Below are 21,915 nucleotides of genomic sequence, written 5' to 3' on the forward strand. Positions count from 1 at the left end.
ATTTTATCATGGAAGGCAGGAACGGACTTCGTTCAAAATTTCGCTAATGGGACATCAAAGTGGTGGTCATTACCTACATTTTGATGTATGTCATGAGTTCCAACAGTGCTTTTGAACGAAGATATCCCTGATTCCAAGTTTTCCACTGGGGGGCAGAACATAGATTCTACCATGGAAGGCAGGAACGGACTTCGTTCAAAATTCCGCTAATGGGACATCAAAGTGGAGGTCATTACCTACATTTTGATGTATGTCATGTGTTCCAACAGTGTTTTTTAACGAAGATATCCCTGATTCTAAGTTTTCCACTGGGGGGCAGAACATAGATTCTACCATAGAAGTCAGAAACGGACTCCGTTCGAAATTCTGCTTACGGCACATCAAAGTGGAAGTCATTACCTACATTTTGATGTACGCCATGTGCTCCAAGAGTGGTTTTGGACGAAGATATCCCGGTTTCCATTTTTTCCAAAACGTGAATTGGCATGCAAATTGAGAAAGAAGGGAACAACAGAATTCATTCAGGAATATGGTTTATGGAGAAGGCAATCGCTGTGAACAAATTGGATGTGTTGGAGGTAGTATGGAAATTATTATCTGCACTCCTGATCGTTTAAATTGTACAAGCGAATGTTATTGACACAGCCACTATTACTTATCCATTTTTAGATGAAGCTCATCGTATTTTGGATATGGAAGATATCATTGGATATACGGCCCGATAAACAACCCGTAATGACAAGTGCTAGGAGTCCGACATTTTACCGACGGTTATTTGAACAATCCCATACCGGTGCGTGATGTATCATTGGATTTGGTCGAGCAAACAATCGAAATTGTTGAAAAGAATGAAAAATTCTATTTCCCTATTGCAGATATTATCTCTGGTGAAGTAAACAATCTTATAGCAACTGATATCGCCTCATGTGACCTGGTCATAGAAGAAGTAACCCATGTCACCAATTTCCAGTTCCGAAATATCGAAGAATACAGTAACAGTGCTATATTTAGTTATAGAACTCGATCCGATTGGGGCATAGCATCGGAATTAATTCCTATACATGAAGAAGCTGGTCAGGATATACCATCTGACTCCCGACCATGGCTGAACCTTTTGCTAAAACCAAAGAACGCTGTGCTGAAGAAGCACATAATCGAACGCAATGTGGTAGAGTAGGCGTTAGTTATGGCGGTCGTAGTGGTAGTAAATAACATGGAAAATCTTCCAAACGACCTATGAATTAGCACAAACATTTTTATTGATTCCATAAAAATCTATTACATATTCATTAGTAACGTTAAAGGTGATTTTTTATTAAAATATGTATGTAGTAACATTTTTGCTGTTAAAGGTGGGTACTATGTTCGAGTTGGAAATCATTTTATTTTCTCGATTACTTTTTCTAAAATAATCAAAATTGTAAATGAAAACAAACATAATTCTGCTAAAGCTTGACGAAATCTCGATAAAAAATAAAATGCACATCAATTAAATTTAATTATCTTCTTCAAATTAAACTATTTTAATGAAGTAACCACGAAAATTTCAACGGGAAAACCGAACATAGTACAGACCTTAAAATGAAAGTTTTAGATTTGTATAAACAAATGTAAAGAGAATCTCCTTCCATTCGAGTTTATGAATTAAAACTAAACAAAATTTCTTTATGTTACTTTTTTAATTTAATTTATATACTTTTTTAATTGGACATAAAAAAATACTTGATTATATAATTAATTGATTTCATAAGAAAATTTCAATTAATTTTTTTAATTGATTCAATTAAAAATTTAATTGACTGTGTTTTAAATTTGATTAAAAAATTGATTGATTAATTACATTTTTAATAGTTTGTTGACTTAAAGATTTTGTCTTCCAATTTTTTGACAAAAGGTTAAGGTTAAATAAAACTCAAATAAAAACATCTGGAGTTTTTTCATTCCAGATTAAAACCAAATATATATTTTAACAAAATTAAAAATTTTTAAAATATTTTAATAATAATAAATGAATTGAATTTATAAGTTAAAATCATATTGTTTTTTTACCCACCTTCATCTATGTAGTGAAAAAAATGGATTCTGAAATATCTTCATCCAAAAATATTTGAAATTAATTTCACGACGGCTACAATTTGGTAATTGGATTCATGATTTTTTGTAATAAGCTGAAAATCAAATACAAAAATAATTGAAATCACAATTGGAAATTGATGACATGGGTTATATCGTCTATGGCCAGGGCACGTGAGACAGTTGCTATAAGATTTTTTTCTTCACCAGATGTAATATCTGCAATAGCGATTACATTTTTTCCACTAAGGGTTAGTAGATAGATTCTATCATGGAAGCTAGGAAGGATCTTCGTTCAAAATTATGGTTATGGGACATCAAAGTGGAAGTCATTACCTACATTTTGATGTACGCCATGTGCTCCAACAGTGTTTTTGAACGAGGCTATCCCTGATTCCAAGTTGTCCACTGGGGGTGGGGGCAGAATATAGATTCTACCATGGAAGCCAGGAACGAACATCGTTCAAAATTCCGCTAATGGGACATCAAAGTGGAGTTCAATACCTACATTTTGATGTATGCCATGAGTTCCAACAGTGTTTTTGGACGAAGATATCCCTGATTCCAAGTTTTCCACTGGGGGCAGAACATAGATTCTACCATGGAAGCCAAGAACGGACTTCGTTCAAAATTCCGCTAATGGGACATCGAAGTGGAGGTAATTACCCACATTTTGATGTATGTCATGTGTTCCAACAGTGTTTTTGAACGAAGATATCTCTGATTCCAAGTTTTCCACTGCCCGGGTAGAACATAAATTTTACCATGGAAGCCAGGAACGCACTTCGTTCAAAATTTCGCTAATGGGACATCAAAGTGGAGGTCATTACCTACATTTTGATGTATGTCATGAGTTCCAACAGTGTTTTTGAACGAAGATATCCCTGATTCCAAGTTTTCCACTGGGGGCAGAACATAAATTTTATCATGGAAGGCAGGAACGGCCTTCGTTCAAAATTCCGCTAATGGTACATGAAAGTAGAGGTCATTACCTACATTTTGATGTATGTCATGTGTTCCAACAGTGTTTTTTAACGAAGATATCCCTGATTCCAAATTTTCCACTGGGTTGGGCAGAACATAAATTTTATCATGGAAGGCAGGAACGGACTTCGTTCAAAATTTCGCTAATGGGACATCAAAGTGGAGGTCATTACCTACATTTTGATGTATGTCATGAGTTCCAACAGTGTTTTTGAACGAAGATATCCCTGATTCCAAGTTTTCCACTGGGGGGCAGAACATAGATTCTACCATGGAAGGCAGGAACGGACTTCGTTCAAAATTCCGCTAATGGTACATGAAAGTGGAGGTCATTACCTACATTTTGATGTATGTCATGAGTTCCAACAGTGTTTTTGAACGAAGATATCCCTGATTCCAAGTTTTCCACTGGGGGGGCAGAACATAGATTCTACCATGGAAGCCAGGAACGGTCTTCGTTCACAATTCCGCTAATGGGATATCAAAGTGGAGGTCATTACCCACATTTTGATGTATGTCATGTGTTCCAACAGTGTTTTTGAACGAAGATATCTCTGATTCCAAGTTTTCCACTGGATTGGGCAGAACATAAACTTTATCATGGAAGGCAGGAACAGACTTCGTTCAAAAATTCGCTAACGGGACATCAAAGTGGAGGTCATTACCTACATTTTGATGTATGTCATGAGCTCCAACAGTGTTTTTGAACGAAGATATCCCTGATTCCAAGTTTTCCACTGGTGGGCAGAACATAGATTCTACCATGGAAGGCAGGAACGGACTTCCTTCAAAATTCCGCTAATGGTACATGAAAGTGGAGGTCATTACCTACATTTTGATGTATGTCATGTGTTCCAACAGTGTTTTTTAACGAAGATATCCCTGATTCTAAGTTTTCCACTGGGGGGGGCAGAACATAGATTCTACCATAGAAGTCAGAAACGGACTCCGTTCAAAATTCTGCTTACGGCACATCAAAGTGGAAGTCATTACCTACATTTTGATGTACGCCATGTGCTCCAAGAGTGTTTTTGGACGAAGATATCCCGGTTTCCATTTTTGACACCTTTAGATCACATTGAGAATGTTTCTTAATGTGAAGGTTCAATTATTTTCAATAAAAATGCATTCATGAAGAAAACGCGGTAACAATGAAATTCGAAAGTTGTGGCAACTCCGGTGGATTGGTTTGTTGTCGTGCAAAATTTAGAATAATAAAATAATTTTATTTATTATTTTATTAAAACTGAAGATCTCACGGTACAGCACAAACAGAAATGGTAAACATATTAGTGTTTTTATTGTTCGCTATGTTGTACATCAAAATATTCCACAGCCATAGCGTTTTGGCGCCAAAACGTGAATTGACGCAAATTGAGAAAGAAGGGAACAACAGAATTCATTCAGGAATATGATTTATGGAGAAGGCAATCGCTGTGAACAAATTGGATGTGTTGGAGGTAGTATGGAAATTATTATCTGCACTCCTGATCGTTTAAATTGTTATTGACACAGCCACTATTACTTATCCATTTTTAGATGAAGCTCATCGTATTTTGGATATGGAAGATATCATTGGATATACGGCCCGATAAACAACCCGTAATGACAAGTGCTAGGAGTCCGACATTTTACCGACGGTTATTTGAACAATCCCATACCGGTGCGTGATGTATCATTGGATTTGGTCGAGCAAACAATCGAAATTGTTGAAAGGAATGAAAAATTCTATTTCGCTATTGCAGATATTATCTCTGGTGAAGTAAACAATCTTATAGCAACTGATATCGCCTCATGTGACCTGGTCATAGAAGATATAACCCATGTCATCAATTTCCAGTTCCGAAATATCGAAGAATACAGTAACAGTGCTATATTTAGTTATAGGACTCGATCCGATTGGGGCATAGCATCGGAATTAATTCCTATACCTGAAGAAGCTGGTCAGGATATACCATCTGACTCCCGACCATGGCTGAACCTTTTGCTAAAACCAAAGAACGCTGTGCTGAAGAAGCACATAAATTTAATCGAACGCAATGTGGTAGAGTAGGCGTTAGTTATGGCGGTCGTAGTGGTAGTAAATAACATGGAAAATCTTCCAAACGACCTATGAATTAGCACAAACATTTTTATTGATTCCATAAAAATCTATTACATATTCATTAGTAACGTTAAAGGTGATTTTTTATTAAAATATGTATGTAGTAACATTTTTGCTGTTAAAGGTGGGTACTATGTTCGAGTTGAAAATCATTTTATTTTCTCGATTACTTTTTCTAAAATAATCAAAATTGTAAATGAAAACAAACATAATTCTGCTAAAGCTTGACGAAATCTCGATAAAAAATAAAATGCGCATCAATTAAATTTAATTATCTTCTTCAAATTAAACTATTTTAATGAAGTAACCACGAAAATTTCAACGGGAAAACCGAACATAGTACAGACCTTAAAATGAAAGTTTTAGATTTGAATAGATTCTACCATGGAAGCCAAGAACGGACATCGTTCAAAATTCCGCTAATGGGACATCAAAGTGGAGGTCATTACCCACATTTTGATGTATGTCATGTGTTCCAACAGTGTTTTTGAACGAAGATATCTCTGATTCCAAGTTTTCCACTGGGCGGGTAGAACATACATTTTACCATGGAAGCCAGGAACGGACTTCGTTCAAAATTTCGCTAATGGGACATCAAAGTGGAGGTCATTACCTACATTTTGATGTATGTCATGAGTTCCAACAGTGTTTTTGAACGAAGATATCCCTGATTCCAAATTTTCCACTGGGGGGCAGAACATAGATTCTACCATGGAAGCCAGGAACGGACTTCGTTCACAATTCCGCTAATGGGACATCAAAGTGGAGGTCATTACCCACATTTTTATGTATGTCATTTGTTCTAACAGTGTTTTTGAACGAAGATATATCTGATTCCAAGTTTTCCACAGGGCTGGGCAGAACATAAATTTTATCATGGAAGCCAGGAACGGACTTCGTTCAAAATTTCGCTAATGGGACATCAAAGTGGTGGTCATTACATACATTTTGATGTATGTCATGAGTTCCAACAGTGGTTTTGAACGAAGATATCCCTGATTCCAAGTTTTCCACTGGGGGGCAGAACATAGATTCTACCATCGATGGCAGGAACGGACTTCGTTCAAAATTCCGCTAATGGGACATCAAAGTGGAGGTCATTACCCACATTTTGATGTATGTCATGTGTTCCAACAGTGTTTTTGAACGAAGATATCTCTGATTCCAAGTTTTCCACTGGGCGGGTAGAACATAAATTTTACCATGGAAGCCAGGAACGGACTTCGTTCAAAATTTCGCTAATGGGACATCAAAGTGGAGGTCATGTTCCAACAGTGTTTTTTACCGAAGATATCCCTGATTCTAAGTTTTCCACTGGGGGGCAGAACATAGATTCTACCATAGAAGTCAGAAACGGACTCCGTTCAAAATTTGATTAAAAAATTGATCGATTAATTACATTTTTAATAGTTTGTTGACTTAAAGATTTTGTCTTCCAATGTTTTGACAAAAGGTTAAGTTAAATAAAACTCAAATAAAAACATCTGGAGTTTTTTCATTCCAGATTAAAACCAAATATATATTTTAATAAAATTAAAAATATTTAAAATATTTTAATAATAATAAATGAATTGAATTTATAAGTTAAAATCATATTGTTTTTTTACCCACCTTCATCTATGTAGTGAAAAAAATGGATTCTGAGATATCTTCATCCAAAAATATTTGAAATTAATTTCACGACGGCTACAATTTGGTAATTGGATTCATGATTTTTGTAATAAGCTGAAAATCAAATACAAAAATAATTGAAATCACAATTGGAAATTGATGACATGGGTTATATCGTCTATGGCCAGGGCACGTGAGGCAGTTGCTATAAGATTTTTTTCTTCACCAGATGTAATATCTGCAATAGCGATTACACTTTTTCCACTAAGGGTTAGTAGATAGATTCTATCATGGAAGCTAGGAAGGATCTTCGTTCAAAATTCTGGTTATGGGACATCAAAGTGGAAGTCATTACCTACATTTTGATGTACGCCATGTGCTCCAACAGTGTTTTTGGACGAAGATATCCCTGATTCCAAGTTTTCCACTGGGCGGGTAGAACATAAATTTTACCATGGAAGCCAGGAACGGACTTCGTTCAAAATTTCGCTAATGGGACATCAAAGCGGAGGTCATTACCTACATTTTGATGTATGTCATGAGTTCCAACAGTGTTTTTGAACGAAGATATCCCTGATTCCAAGTTTTCCACTGGGGGCAGAACATAGATTCTACCATGGAAGCCAGGAACGGACTTCGTTCACAATTCCGCTAATGGGACATCAAAGTGGAGGTCATTACCCACATTTTTATGTATGTCATGTGTTCTAACAGTGTTTTTGAACGAAGATATATCTGATTCCAAGTTTTCCACAGGGCTGGGCAGAACATAAATTTTATCATGGAAGGCAGGAACGGACTTCGTTCAAAATTTCGCTAATGGGACATCAAAGTGGTGGTCATTACCTACATTTTGATGTATGTCATGAGTTCCAACAGGAACGGACTTCGTTCAAAATTCCGCTAATGGGACATCAAAGTGGAGGTCATTACCTACATTTTGATGTATGTCATGTGTTCCAACAGTGTTTTTTAACGAAGATATCCCTGATTCTAAGTTTTCCACTGGGGGGCAGAACATAGATTCTACCATAGAAGTCAGAAACGGACTCCGTTCAAAATTCTGCTTACGGCACATCAAAGTGGAAGTCATTACCTACATTTTGATGTACGCCATGTGCTCCAAGAGTGTTTTTGGACGAAGATATCCCGGTTTCCATTTTTGACACCTTTAGATCACATTGAGAATGTTTCTTAATGTGAAGGTTCAATTATTTTCAATAAAAATGCATTCATGAAGAAAACTTGGTAACAATGAAATTCGAAAGTTGTGGCAACTCCGGTGGATTGGTTTGTTGTCGTTCAAAATTTAGAATAATAAAATAATTTTATTTATTATTTTATTAAAAATGAAGATCTCACGGTACAGCACAAACAGAAATGGTAAACATATTAGTGTTTTTATTGTTCGCTATGTTGTACATCAAAATATTCCACAGCCATAGCGTTTTGGCGCCAATACGTGAATTGGGATGCAAATTGAGAAAGAAGGGAACAACAGAATTCATTCAGGAATATGATTTATGGAGAAGGCAATCGCCGTGAACAAATTGGATGTGTTGGAGGTAGTATGGAAATTATTATCTGCACTCCTGATCGTTTAAATTGTACAAGCGAATGTTATTGACACAGCCACTATTACTTATCCATTTTTAGATGAAGCTCATCGTATTTTGGATATGGGTTTTGACCCTCAGATTCGGAAGATATCATTGGATATACGGCCCGATAAACAACCTGTAATGACAAGTGCTAGGAGTCCGACATTTTACCGACGGTTATTTGAACAATCCCATACCGGTGCGTGATGTATCATTGGATTTGGTCGAGCAAACAATCGAAATTGTTGAAAAGAATGAAAAATTCTATTTCGCTATTGCAGATATTATCTCTGGTGAAGTAAACAATCTTATAGCAACTGATATCGCCTCATGTGACCTGGTCACAGTAGATATAACCCATGTCATCAATTTCCAGTTCCGAAATATCGAAGAATACAGTAACAGTGCTATATTTAGTTATAGAACTCGATCCAATTGGGGCATAGCATCGGAATTAATTCCTATACCTGAAGAAGCTGGTCAGGATATACCATCTGACTCCCGACCATGGCTGAACCTTTTGCTAAAACCAAAGAACGCTGTGCTGAAGAAGCACATAATCGAACGCAATGTGGTAGAGTAGGCGTTAGTTATGGCGGTCGTAGTGGTAGTAAATAACATGGAAAATCTTCCAAACGACCTATGAATTAGCACAAACATTTTTATTGATTCCATAAAAATCTATTACATATTCATTAGTAACGTTAAAGGTGATTTTTTATTAAAATATGTATGTAGTAACATTTTTGCTGTTAAAGGTGGGTACTATGTTCGAGTTGAAAATTATTTTATTTTCTCGATTACTTTTTCTAAAATAATCAAAATTGTAAATGAAAACAAACATAATTCTGCTAAAGCTTGACGAAATCTCGATAAAAAAATAAAATGCGCATCAATTAAATTTAATTATCTTCTTCAAATTAAACTATTTTAATGAAGTAACCACGAAAATTTCAACGGGAAAACCGAACATAGTACAGACCTTAAAATGAAAGTTTTAGATTTGTATAAACAAATGTAAAGAGAATCTCATTCCATTCGAGTTTATGAATTAAAACTAAACAAAATTGCTATATGTTACTTTTTTAATTTAATTTATATACTTTTTTAATTGGACATAAAAAAATACTTGATTAAAAAATTAATTGATTTCATAAGAAAATTTCAATTAATTTTTTAATTGATTCAATTAAAAATTTAGTTGACTGTTTTAAATTTGATTAAAAAATTGATTGATTAATTACATTTTTAATAGTTTGTTAACTTAAAGATTTTGTCTTCCAATTTTTTGATAAAAGGTTAAGGTTAAATAAAACTCAAATAAAAACATCTGGAGTTTTTTCATCCCAGATTAAAACCAAATATATATTTTAACAAAATTAAAAATTTTTAAAATATTTTAATAATAATAAATGAATTGAATTTATAAGTTAAAATCATATTGTTTTTTTACCCACCTTCATCTATGTAGTGAAAAAAATGGATTCTGAGATATCTTCATCCAAAAATATTTGAAATTAATTTCACGACGGCTACAATTTGGTAATTGGATTCATGATTTTTGTAATAAGTTGAAAATCAAATACAAAAATAATTGAAATCACAATTGGAAATTGATGACATGGGTTATATCGTCTATGGCCAGGGCACGTGAGACAGTTGCTATAAGATTTTTTTCTTCACCAGATGTAATATCTGCAATAGCGATTACATTTTTTCCACTAAGGGTTAGTAGATAGATTCTATCATGGAAGCTAGGAAGGATCTTCGTTCAAAATTCTGGTTATGGGACATCAAAGTGGAAGTCATTACCTACATTTTGATGTACGCCATGTGCTCCAACAGTGTTTTTGAACGAGGATATCCCTGATTCCAAGTTTTCCACTGGGGGGGCAGAATATAGATTCTACCATGGAAGCCAGGAACGGACATCGTTCAAAATTCCGCTAATGGGACATCAAAGTGGAGGTCAATACCTACATTTTGATGTATGCTATGAGTTCCAACAGTGTTTTTGGACGAAGATATCCCTGATTCCAAGTTTTCCATTGGGGACAGAACATAGATTCTACCATGGAAGCCAAGAACGGACTTCGTTCAAAATTCCGCTAATGGGACATCAAAGTGGAGGTCATTACCCACATTTTGATGTATGTCATGTGTTCCAACAGTGTTTTTGAACGAAGATATCTCTGATTCCAAATTTTCCACTGGGCGGGTAGAACATAAATTTTACCATGGAAGCCAGGAACGGACTTCGTTCAAAATTTCGCTAATGGGACATCAAAGTGGAGGTCATTACCTACATTTTGATGTATGTCATGAGTTCCAACAGTGTTTTTTAACGAAGATATCCCTGATTCTAAGTTTTCCACTGGGGGGGCAGAACATAGATTCTACCATAGAAGTCAGAAACGGACTCCGTTCAAAATTCTGCTTACGGCACATCAAAGTGGAAGTCATTACCTACATTTTGATGTACGCCATGTGCTCCAAGAGTGTTTTTGGACGAAGATATCCCGGTTTCCATTTTTGACACCTTTAGATCACATTGAGAATGTTTCTTAATGTGAAGGTTCAATTATTTTCAATAAAAATGCAAAAATGCAAACATGGTAACAATGAAATTCGAAAGTTGTGGCAACTCCGGTGGATTGGTTTGTTGTCGTGCAAAATTTAGAATAATAAAATAATTTTATTTATTATTTTATTAAAAATGAAGATCTCACGGTACAGCACAAACAGAAATGGTAAACATATTAGTGTTTTTATTGTTCGCTATGTTATACATCAAAATATTCCACAGCCATAGCGTTTTGGCGCCAAAACGTGAATTGGCATGCAAATTGAGAAAGAAGGGAACAACAGAATTCATTCAGGAATATGATTTATGGAGAAGGCAATCGCTGTGAACAAATTGGATGTGTTGGAGGTAGTATGGAAATTATTATCTGCACTGCTGATCGTTTAAATTGTACAAGCGAATGTTATTGACACAGCCACTATAACTTATCCATTTTTAGATGAAGCTCATCGTATTTTGGATATGGAAGATATCATTGGATATACGGCCCGATAAACAACCCGTAATGACAAGTGCTAGGAGTCCGACATTTTACCGACGGTTATTTGAACAATCCCATACCGGTGCGTGATGTATCATTGGATTTGGTCGAGCAAACAATCGAAATTGTTGAAAAGAATGAAAAATTCTATTTCGCTATTGCAGATATTATCTCTGGTGAAGTAAACAATCTTATAGCAACTGATATCGCCTCATGTGACCTGGTCATAGAAGATATAACCCATGTCATCAATTTCCAGTTCCGAAATATCGAAGAATACAGTAACAGTGCTATATTTAGTTATAGAACTCGATCCGATTGGGGCATAGCATCGGAATTAATTCCTATACCTGAAGAAGCTGGTCAGGATATACCATCTGACTCCCGACCATGGCTGAACCTTTTGCTAAAACCAAAGAACGCTGTGCTGAAGAAGCACATAATCGAACGCAATGTGGTAGAGTAGGCGTTAGTTATGGCGGTCGTAGTGGTAGTAAATAACATGGAAAATCTTCCAAACGACCTATGAATTAGCACAAACATTTTTATTGATTCCATAAAAATCTATTACATATTCATTAGTAACGTTAAAGGTGATTTTTTATTAAAATGTGTATGTAGTAACATTTTTGCTGTTAAAGGTGGGTACTATGTTCGAGTTGAAAATCATTTTATTTTCTCGATTACTTTTTCTAAAATAATCAAAATTGTAAATGAAAACAAACATAATTCTGCTAAAGCTTGACGAAATCTCGATAAAAAATAAAATGCGCATCAATTAAATTTAATTATCTTCTTCAAATTAAACTATTTTAATGAAGTAACCACGAAAATTTCAACGGGAAAACCGAACATAGTACATGGAAGCTAGGAAGGATCTTCGTTCAAAATTCTGGTTATGGGACATCAAAGTGGAGGTCATTACCCACATTTTGATGTATGTCATGTGTTCCAACAGTGTTTTTGGACGAAGATATCCCTGATTCCAAGTTTTCCACTGGGCGGGTAGAACATAAATTTTACCATGGAAGCCAGGAACGGACTTCGTTCAAAATTTCGCTAATGGGACATCAAAGTGGAGGTCATTACCTACATTTTGATGTATGTCATGAGTTCCAACAGTGTTTTTGAACGAACATATCCCTGATTCCAAGTTTTCCACTGGGGGACAGAACATAGATTCTACCATGGAAGCCAGGAACGGACTTCGTTCACAATTCCGCTAATGGGACATCAAAGTGAAGGTCATTACCCACATTTTGATGAATGTCATGTGTTCCAACAGTGTTTTTGAACGAAGATATCTCTGATTCCAAGTTTTCCACTGGGTTGGGCAGAACATAAATTTTATCATGGAAGGCAGGAACGGACTTCGTTCAAAATTTCGCTAATGGGACATCAAAGTGGAGGTCATTACCCACATTTTGATGTATGTCATGTGTTCCAACAGTGTTTTTGGACGAAGATATCCCTGATTCCAAGTTTTCCACTGGGCGGGTAGAACATAAATTTTACCATGGAAGCCAGGAACGGACATCGTTCAAAATTCCGCTAATGGGACATCAAAGTGGAGGTCAATACCTACATTTTGATGTATGCCATGAGTTCCAACAGTGTTTTTGGACGAAGATATCCCTGATTCCAAGTTTTCCATTGGGGACAGAACATAGATTCTACCATGGAAGCCAAGAACGGACTTCGTTCTAAATTCCGCTAATGGGACATCAAAGTGGAGGTCATTACCCACATATTGATGTATGTCATGTGTTCCAACAGTGTTTTTGGACGAAGATATCCCTGATTCCAAGTTTTCCACTGGGCGGGTAGAACATAGATTCTACCATAGAAGTCAGTTGTCGTGCAAAATTTAGAATAATAAAATAATTTTATTTATTATTTTATTAAAAATGAAGATCTCACGGTACAGCACAAACAGAAATGGTAAACATATTAGTGTTTTTATTGTTCGCTATGTTGTACATCAAAATATTCCACAGCCATAGCATTTTGGCGCCAAAACGTGAATTGGCATGCAAATTGAGAAAGAAGGGAACAACAGAATTCATTCAGGAATATGATTTATGGAGAAGGCAATCGCTGTGAACAAATTGGATGTGTTGGAGGTAGTATGGAAATTATTATCTGCACTCCTGATCGTTTAAATTGTACAAACGAATGTTATTGACACAGCCACTATTACTTATCCATTTTTAGATGAAGCTCATCGTATTTTGGATATGGAAGATATCATTGGATATACGGCCCGATAAACAACCCGTAATGACAAGTGCTAGGAGTCCGACATTTTACCGACGGTTATTTGAACAATCCCATACCGGTGCGTGATGTATCATTGGATTTGGTCGAGCAAACAATCGAAATTGTTGAAAAGAATGAAAAATTCTATTTCGCTATTGCAGATATTATCTCTGGTGAAGTAAACAATCTTATAGCAACTGATATCGCCTCATGTGACCTGGTCATAGAAGATATAACCCATGTCATCAATTTCCAGTTCCGAAATATCGAAGAATACAGTAACAGTGCTATATTTAGTTATAGGACTCGATCCGATTGGGGCATAGCATCGGAATTAATTCCTATACCTGAAGAAGCTGGTCAGGATATACCATCTGACTCCCGACCATGGCTGAACCTTTTGCTAAAACCAAAGAACGCTGTGCTGAAGAAGCACATAAATTTAATCGAACGCAATGTGGTAGAGTAGGCGTTAGTTATGGCGGTCGTAGTGGTAGTAAATAACATGGAAAATCTTCCAAACGACCTATGAATTAGCACAAACATTTTTATTGATTCCATAAAAATCTATTACATATTCATTAGTAACGTTAAAGGTGATTTTTTATTAAAATATGTATGTAGTAACATTTTTGCTGTTAAAGGTGGGTACTATGTTCGAGTTGAAAATCATTTTATTTTCTCGATTACTTTTTCTAAAATAATCAAAATTGTAAATGAAAACAAACATAATTCTGCTAAAGCTTGACGAAATCTCGATAAAAAATAAAATGCGCATCAATTAAATTTAATTATCTTCTTCAAATTAAACTATTTTAATGAAGTAGCCACGAAAATTTCAACGGGAAAACCGAACATAGTACAGACCTTAAAATGAAAGTTTTAGATTTGTATAAACAAATGTAAAGAGAATCTCCTTCCATTCGAGTTTATGAATTAAAACTAAACAAAATTTCTTTATGTTACTTTTTTAATTTAATTTATATACTTTTTTAATTGGACATAAAAAAAATACTTGATTAAAAAATTAATTGGTTTCATAAGAAAATTTCAATTAATTTTTTAACTGATTCAATTAAAAATTTAATTTACTGTGTTTTAAATTTGATTAAAAAATTGATTGATTAATTACATTTTTAATAGTTTGTTGACTTATGTTGTGTCAACTCTCTGTGAGTCGGTATTGCCGTTGAAAAGAAAGGCTGCGTTTGCGTTACGAACGTAACACTACCATGATAACGCATCATCTATCGTAACACTGTTCTATGGGATGGTAGCATAGAAAGGGTACACTCTATGATATCTGGTAAGAGATGGCAATAGTTCGGTGGGAAGCCAAAGTGAAGTTTGACAAGTTTTGCAATTTCAACCAGCATTCCATTGGAGCGTCGTTCGAGAAAGGTCGTTGCGAAATATTAAAATTGGTTTAGGAAAGAAAAGGAAGATAAGTTATTTGGTCCTGAGTATTTTATATATTTTTATATAGACGGGTGGCAGTTTTTCTACCCTATACCTGGATTCCTTGCTAACGAACGGCTTGGGTGATTTCTTGGCGAGGACACCATAAACGCCTTCCACCGGCGCTCTAATTGCATACATATCAAATTTACGTTTATTTTGGACAAGACAGAATTTTGTGTCCGCCACAATAAGGGAGTAATCCATACTCAAAGGGCGTATAATTCCCGTGATGAGAAACTGGAAGTAAAGAGGTTACTGGATGTGTTACACCCCCTCAATTCGCCCGAGTACGGAAGTGGAATAAATCGACACAATAAGCTCTAGAGGAAGACTGAAGGGACATCGTCACCAGGTTTTATAGAGCGGTCCATGGGGGTTTGCACCAGAGCAACCCGTAGGGTGGGCAACGTGGGATTCAATCAACAGCCGAATCCCTGCAAAATCTTTATTCTCATTTTAAAGGTCGCATTGTTGATTCCCAAACATTACGGGTATCAAGGTGGTACGCATTTAGTTCTAATTTCTTTGTTGTAGGGAATGGTCCATGGCACTTGATGAGCAAGGATACCACGACGACTGTAGCTCAGCCGAAAGGAAATTCTTCGTACCACAAAAGGCCATCAAGGGGGCCAATTAAAATTTACCAACCACGGTGTACTATCCACCTAGAACACAACCCGCAACAAAAAGATGGCGCCCAACGTTTATGGCAAAATTGCGTTTAATATGTCTAGGGAGGCTTATACATTTATGTTTATCCTAAGCGATTAAGTGCCTTCTGTCATTGTTAATGATTGGTTCCTAGGTCGACAGCAGGAAAGCTTTTTATGGACTTCCTGAACGCTACCTTCTATCAATTATTATTCTAATTTACTTCTCGGCTGGGACCTGACGAGACGAGTAGTACGATACATTTCGTAAATACTTCAGCTGCGTCAGTGTTACTCGGTCCTGTTTTCTCCATTTTTAGCATTGCGTCATTGAGATTGTTTTTGTATGTGCAACTCAATTGCAGCAATACTTGTGGTACGGTATCCGTTTACTTTGGGACATTCCCAATAAACACAGGATGAGCGTTTTTCAAATGCAACAACTTTTCAGTTTGAGGGTAAATATAATTTTCAACATAAATTCAACATGACATGAAATAGCTCATCTTCAATACATCTTCAAATTGTTTGCGAATTACTTCCAATTTACCAAAATGTTGACGAAATCTTTGAAAAGGTGTTGAAGATAATATGAGAAAACTTTGACAAAACACTACCCTAAAATGCAACGAAAAAACCATGTGGTTTTCAATACTTATTTGTGCAACGAAGTTCGTGGTCAATTGCAAGAAATAAAAAAATGGAAAATTTTAGACAAATAACCAAATAGTTTATAAAAATAGGTAAGTGAAAATAAAAAATGAAATAAAACTTTAAGGAAGTCACGAAATGTATATCTCTTTGCAGAAAACTGAAATTATGGATTCTACGTTCTTGAAAACATTAAAAAGCTGGCCGATGAAAACATTGTGGACAATTAACTGGAACTGCTTCAAATAGTTTATAATAATTAGTACGTCAATATGAAAAATTAAATCAACACTTTAGAGAAGTCACTAAATTTAAATCTCTTTGCAGAAAACTAAAATCTTTGGATGCTACATTCTTACAAACATTAAGAAGCTGACCAATGAAAAATGAGTGGCTTATCGACAAGAAAAAGTTTCCAGACAAGAAAAAGTTTCCAGAAACATTACAAGTGCAAGCTATTAAAATTGTTAAAAGCAACAAATTGTTGAAATCAACAACTTCTGGATGTAAATGTGCATCACATCGTCAGTTTAATTCATATGCTATTATCAGTTTAAAATGGATATTTTGTGAATTCCTTCTGCTGGAAATCAATTCTAACATGCGGTCCAGTACGTTCCTAATTTCAAATTGCCCGCATGTTAATAAATGTTAATGCTGTTTTATGACACCAAAAGGAAGGAAATCGAATTATCAATGCAAAAGTGTTTACTAATAATGTTTAAGATATTTAAAGTTTTGTTATTTGTTTTTTTTTTGTTCTTATTTGTTGATATGTTTAATAAGATTACTATTTATCAATTGGTATTGTAGTGTATTATGTAGTGTAGTGTATTATTATATATTTTATTTTGATGAAAATTAATAAATTATACAAAATTCATAGAATTTTGGCTTTGACTTTCAATTTGAAGTGGGGATATCATTCATACAAATTTAGGTTGAAAAGTATTTGCAACGATGTTAATTTGAATTTGACTCGCATCGAAAATTGTTTGACAAATTATTGAGTAGCGATGCATTTCAATTTGAGGATAACACTTGAGATATTATTGCTAATGTGTTGAATTTCACTGTTGAGGGTAATGTCTGTTTTTTGTTGAGAACGCGATTTTCTCAACAATTTCTCAACTTGAATATTACCCTAATCCTTTGAAAAAATGTTTGAAAAATTGTTGAAATTTAGCATTTTTCAAACGTTTGTGTTTATTGGGATTGTGCCTTATTGTGAGGTTAAGGATATATTTGAAATTACATTTGACTCTGAAATCCCGCTCTCATTACCTAGAATGATCATATAGTTTTGAGTTGTACTGTAATTTATCTGGCTTATGAATTTGTACGGTATGGGAATTCTGCTTTTTAGTTTGGCTTATTACATTTTTGATTCTTTGTGTGATTTTTGAAGTGGTATATCCACTTTTCGACAATTGTTTTGTGACTCTTTATTTTCGCGATATATATTAAATATTGTGTCTTAGCCAGGAGCCTCGATTAATCGATTTGAGTTCTGGCAGGATTATAGTAATAACAATTTCTCTTTTTATTTGTGTGATTATTGAGGATTGATCGATCTAGACGCCCGTCCAGAAATATATTTCTTTGTTGAGATGCAGGACAATTATCATGGTGAAAGGGATCGATCGCTGGCTTTAAATGCCAACGGTATTCAGGATACGACTACGCCGACAGCCGCCCATGGTGGGGTTGGTCGAGACCCCTTGGTAGACATAGTGACTCCCCCTGTTCGCCATGAGGACCGAGGTAGGGATACATCTGGGAGGAATGGTAGTAGGGAGAGTACCATAACTCAACCTAGCTATAGCCCAATTACTGAACGGGGGAATGATCCTGGAACGCGAGGGGGATTGGACAGCACCGGCGTATTTGAGGTGATGGAGGCAGCAGTAGGCGCTGCTCAGGCTTCGATGATGCAATTAATGCGCACCGAGATGCGATCAGCAGTGGCTGAGGCGGTCAAGGTTGCTTTGTCGAACTCTTCGGCGAGACCGAATGACCCCGAAGAGCGTTCGGACCATATTGAGTGGCCTCGCGAATTTCCTTCCGGAAGTAATCTCGGCGATAGGAATTGTAATAGGGCACATGGGTTTCAGCCTCCGCACCAGGGTAATTTTTCATCACCCATTGTAGACCCACCAGTTTACGGTCCGAGATACCCATTCATTGGGAAATGGGGAGTAAAATTTGACGGTACGCCAAAGACTCCTTCAGTCGAGGAATTTATTTTCCGTGTCTCTAGATTGCAGAGAAGTTATAGGGTACCTGACCAGGAGTTAGTGGATGGTTTTCACCATCTCCTGGAAGGTAGGCCTAGTAAATGGTACTGGGATAGGATCCAACTGTATCCCAATTTGACGCTTGGAAACTTAAAGGCAGACATAGTACGCGAGTTCAAACGTTACCAGACGGATGTGGAAGTTCTACGTCAGATAATGGACAGGAAGCAAGGGAAGGACGAGAAATCGGCAGACTATATCGATAGTATCACGAGCTTACGTAACAAGCTAAACAAACCGTTGCACGATTTTGAGGTCGTAGATATTATCAAAGCTGGACTTCGATATAAGCTTGCACACATGATATTTGGGACCCAGATTTACACAGTGGAACATTTAAGAACAGAATGCAGGAAGGCTGAGGAGTTTTTGGAGCGTGAGATACAACAGAGATCTAGATTTAATCATGCGGGTCGAAATATTTGTGAGATGTTTGGGGATGAGGTTGAGGAGGTTACTGAACTTGTGGAAGAGATTCGCCTTAGGCAGAATCCTAAGCAATCGTGTACGAAGGAAGCGATGAAGTGTTGGAATTGCGGAATCCCTGGTCACACCTTCCGTAAATGTAATTCTCAACAGAGGACCCTATTTTGCTTTAGATGTGGGGCCCCTGGTGTCACTGCACCGCAATGCCAGATATGTCGGCAGGGAAACGGGGACACGAACGCGACCAGTGGGGAATCGCGTTCGAACAGGGGCAGCGAATAGAGACGGACGATTTCGAAAATGAATCTAGTGGTCACTCTGGAGACTCACTTGTCCCAACGCGTGTTTTCAACCCCACAGAACTAACAGATAAGACCCCGAGTTGTGACCGACCTAACCTTATGAAACCATTCCATCAGCGTTTGGCTAACTACCTAAAAGTTAGGGAACGCATTTTCAACTCTGAGATCAGCAAACCAGTGGTTTCAGAAAGAATTCTCAAGGCACGCGAGAGGTATAAATGTCGACGACGACGTAGGAATGAGATAGCTTCGACGAAATTAAGCGACAGGTTTGATTCTGACCCCAGACCTTTCCGTGAGGTCCTGGTAAATGGTCGGAAAGTATTGGCTTTATTTGACAGTGGTGCTACTGTTACGGTTTTAGGCAAAAATTGCGAATCGCTTGTCAAGGAATTAGGATTGGAAGTTTGTCCTGTCTTCAAAAGTAGCGTAGGGACTGCAAATGGGCAAAGGGCTCCTTGTGTAGGAAAGGTTCTGGTTGAACTTGTTTACGATAACCAGTCACACCCATTCGAGGTGTATCTCGTGCCCACTTTGGAGAATGAGATGTACTGCGGAGTAGATTTCTGGAAAATCTTCTCCGTAGCAACTGATCTTATTCCCAGTATCGACTCTCTGGAGGTTCAATCTGATGGGAATACTCATATCCTTTCCGAGGTACAGCTTAAGGCATTAGAGGAGGCGAAGTCCCATTTCATGGACTTCGAGACCCATGGGTTAGGGAAAACGTCAATGGAGATCCATGAGATCGATACAGCTGATGCAGTTCCGATTAAGCAGCGCCACTATCCAATTTCTCCGGCTGTGGAGAAGTTGATGTATGCGGAGTTGGACCGTATGTTGAGCTTAGGAGTTATAGAGGTCAGCAATAGTCCTTGGAATTCCCCCGTGACGTTAGTTCGGCGCGGGGAGAAGAACAGGCTTTGCTTGGACGCTCGTAAGCTCAACGAGAAGACGATCAAGGATGCCTATCCTCTCCCATACATCGACGCTCTTTTGGGAAGGCTGCAGGATACATACTACATCTCGAGTATCGACCTCAAGGACGCCTTCTGGCAAATCCCTCTAGACTTGGGAAGTAGACCGAAAACCGCCTTCACGGTTCCTGGACGGCCACATTATCAATTCACCGTCATGCCGTTTGGCCTGTGTAATGCAGCCCAGCGGTTATGTCGGTTAATGGATAAGGTGATCGTCCCGGAATTGCGGCAACGAGTTTTCGTATATCTAGACGATTTGCTAGTGGTGTCCTCTGACTTCGATACTCATATGTGCCTTCTTCGGAAGGTTGGTGACCTGTTGACATCGGCTAATCTCACAATAAATCTACGCAAATCCCGATTTTGTCAAAGGGAGTTACGGTATCTTGGCTACATTGTAGGTGGTGGAAATCTTAAACCTGATCCTGAAAAGGTTGATGCTATAACTAAGATTCCCATACCGAAATGTACCAGAGATGTTCGTAGATTCCTCGGACTTTGTTCGTGGTTTCGTCGATTTATTCAAGATTATGCTACGATCTCGGCTCCAATCACGCGGTCATTGAAGAAGTCGAAATCTTTCGATTTTGGTCCCGAGGCCGTCGACGCGTTCAACCAATTGAAGTCGGCTTTGAGTAGCGCTCCTATCCTGACCCATCCGGATTTTTCTAGACGTTTCTATGTGCAGTGTGATGCATCTAACTTAGGAGTAGGTGCTGTGTTATATCAATTGGACTCAGAAGGGTTGGAACGTCCTATAGCGTTTCACTCGGCTCAGCTTACGACCGCACAACGTAATTATAGTGTTACAGAGCGGGAGTGCTTAGCTGTAGTGAGCGCTATTAAGAAGTTCCGACCTTTCATTGAGATGATGATATTCACAGTAGTTACAGATCATAGCGCATTGAAGTGGCTCATGGGCCAGAAGGACCTGAGCGGGAGACTAGCAAGATGGAGTCTCAAGCTTCAAAGCTTCCAATTTGATATAGAACACCGAAAGGGAAGCCAGAATGTGGTCGCTGATACTCTATCTCGCCTTCATATCGATGAGGTTAATATGTTCGTGGACGAAGGTCCACTCATCGACATGAGATCTCCGGAATTTCAAAGTGAGGAGTACTCACAACTCAGGAAGGACATATTGAGAAACCAGGACATATTGAGAAACCAGGACCAGCTGCCTGATATTAAAGTTGTGGAGGATTTCGTTTACAAGAGAACGTTGCCCTCAGATGGCAACCCCGTACACGAGAGCTTTACCTGGAAACTTTGGGTTCCGTCCGGACTGACCGCCGGCTTGATTTCTAACGCCCATGAACCAACCAACAAGTCTCATGGTGGCATCGGTAAAACCATTGCAAGTCTGAGACAATATTTTTATTGGCCCGGAATGGCAGCTGAGGTAAGGGAAGCTATAGGAAAATGTGTGATGTGTAAAGAGGTTAAAGCGC

The 21,915-nt window shown here is 37.3% G+C and overlaps 3 protein-coding genes and 2 long non-coding RNA genes across 7 annotated transcripts in view; 4 read left to right on the forward strand and 1 right to left on the reverse strand.

Annotated features, from left to right (window-relative positions):
- LOC142226008 (putative ATP-dependent RNA helicase DDX43) overlaps nt 1–21,915 on the reverse strand; it is a 505,423-nt gene that overhangs the window by 397,863 nt on the left and 85,645 nt on the right. The window lies entirely within an intron of this gene.
- The window catches only part of LOC142226005 (putative ATP-dependent RNA helicase DDX43), a 247,474-nt gene that overhangs the window by 32,563 nt on the left and 192,996 nt on the right, over nt 1–21,915 (forward strand). The window lies entirely within an intron of this gene.
- Nucleotides 4,227–5,236, forward strand: LOC142223703 (uncharacterized). 2 transcript variants are annotated; one of them, XR_012718862.1, is made up of 3 exons: nt 4,227–4,337; nt 4,394–4,517; nt 4,597–5,236. It is a non-coding gene; the product is annotated as an uncharacterized LOC142223703 (long non-coding RNA). The 2 variants fall into 2 exon arrangements; XR_012718861.1 differs by having other exon boundaries at nt 4,238–4,517.
- Nucleotides 8,056–9,082, forward strand: LOC142226007 (putative ATP-dependent RNA helicase DDX43). Its single transcript, XM_075295866.1, has 2 exons — nt 8,056–8,572; nt 8,655–9,082. The coding sequence occupies exons 1-2, from the start codon at nt 8,452–8,454 to the stop codon at nt 8,954–8,956; spliced, it is 423 nt and encodes a 140-aa protein (XP_075151981.1). The 5' UTR covers nt 8,056–8,451; the 3' UTR covers nt 8,957–9,082.
- LOC142225988 (uncharacterized) lies at nt 15,026–17,347 on the forward strand. The gene is made up of 4 exons (XR_012719555.1): nt 15,026–16,266; nt 16,386–16,551; nt 16,616–16,721; nt 16,787–17,347. It is a non-coding gene; the product is annotated as an uncharacterized LOC142225988 (long non-coding RNA).

Source organism: Haematobia irritans, chromosome 2, assembly GCF_050003625.1.
Source record: "Haematobia irritans isolate KBUSLIRL chromosome 2, ASM5000362v1, whole genome shotgun sequence".
NCBI lineage: Eukaryota > Metazoa > Arthropoda > Insecta > Diptera > Muscidae > Haematobia > Haematobia irritans.

Bases quoted from the DNA above. Each gene is read 5' to 3' on its own strand.
- LOC142226007 (XM_075295866.1), top strand. From the start codon at position 8,452: ATGGGTTTTGACCCTCAGATTCGGAAGATATCATTGGATATACGGCCC. The intron at 8,573-8,654 runs GTGCGTGATGTA...TCGCTATTGCAG, and splicing joins ATTTGAACAATCCCATACCG to ATATTATCTCTGGTGAAGTA.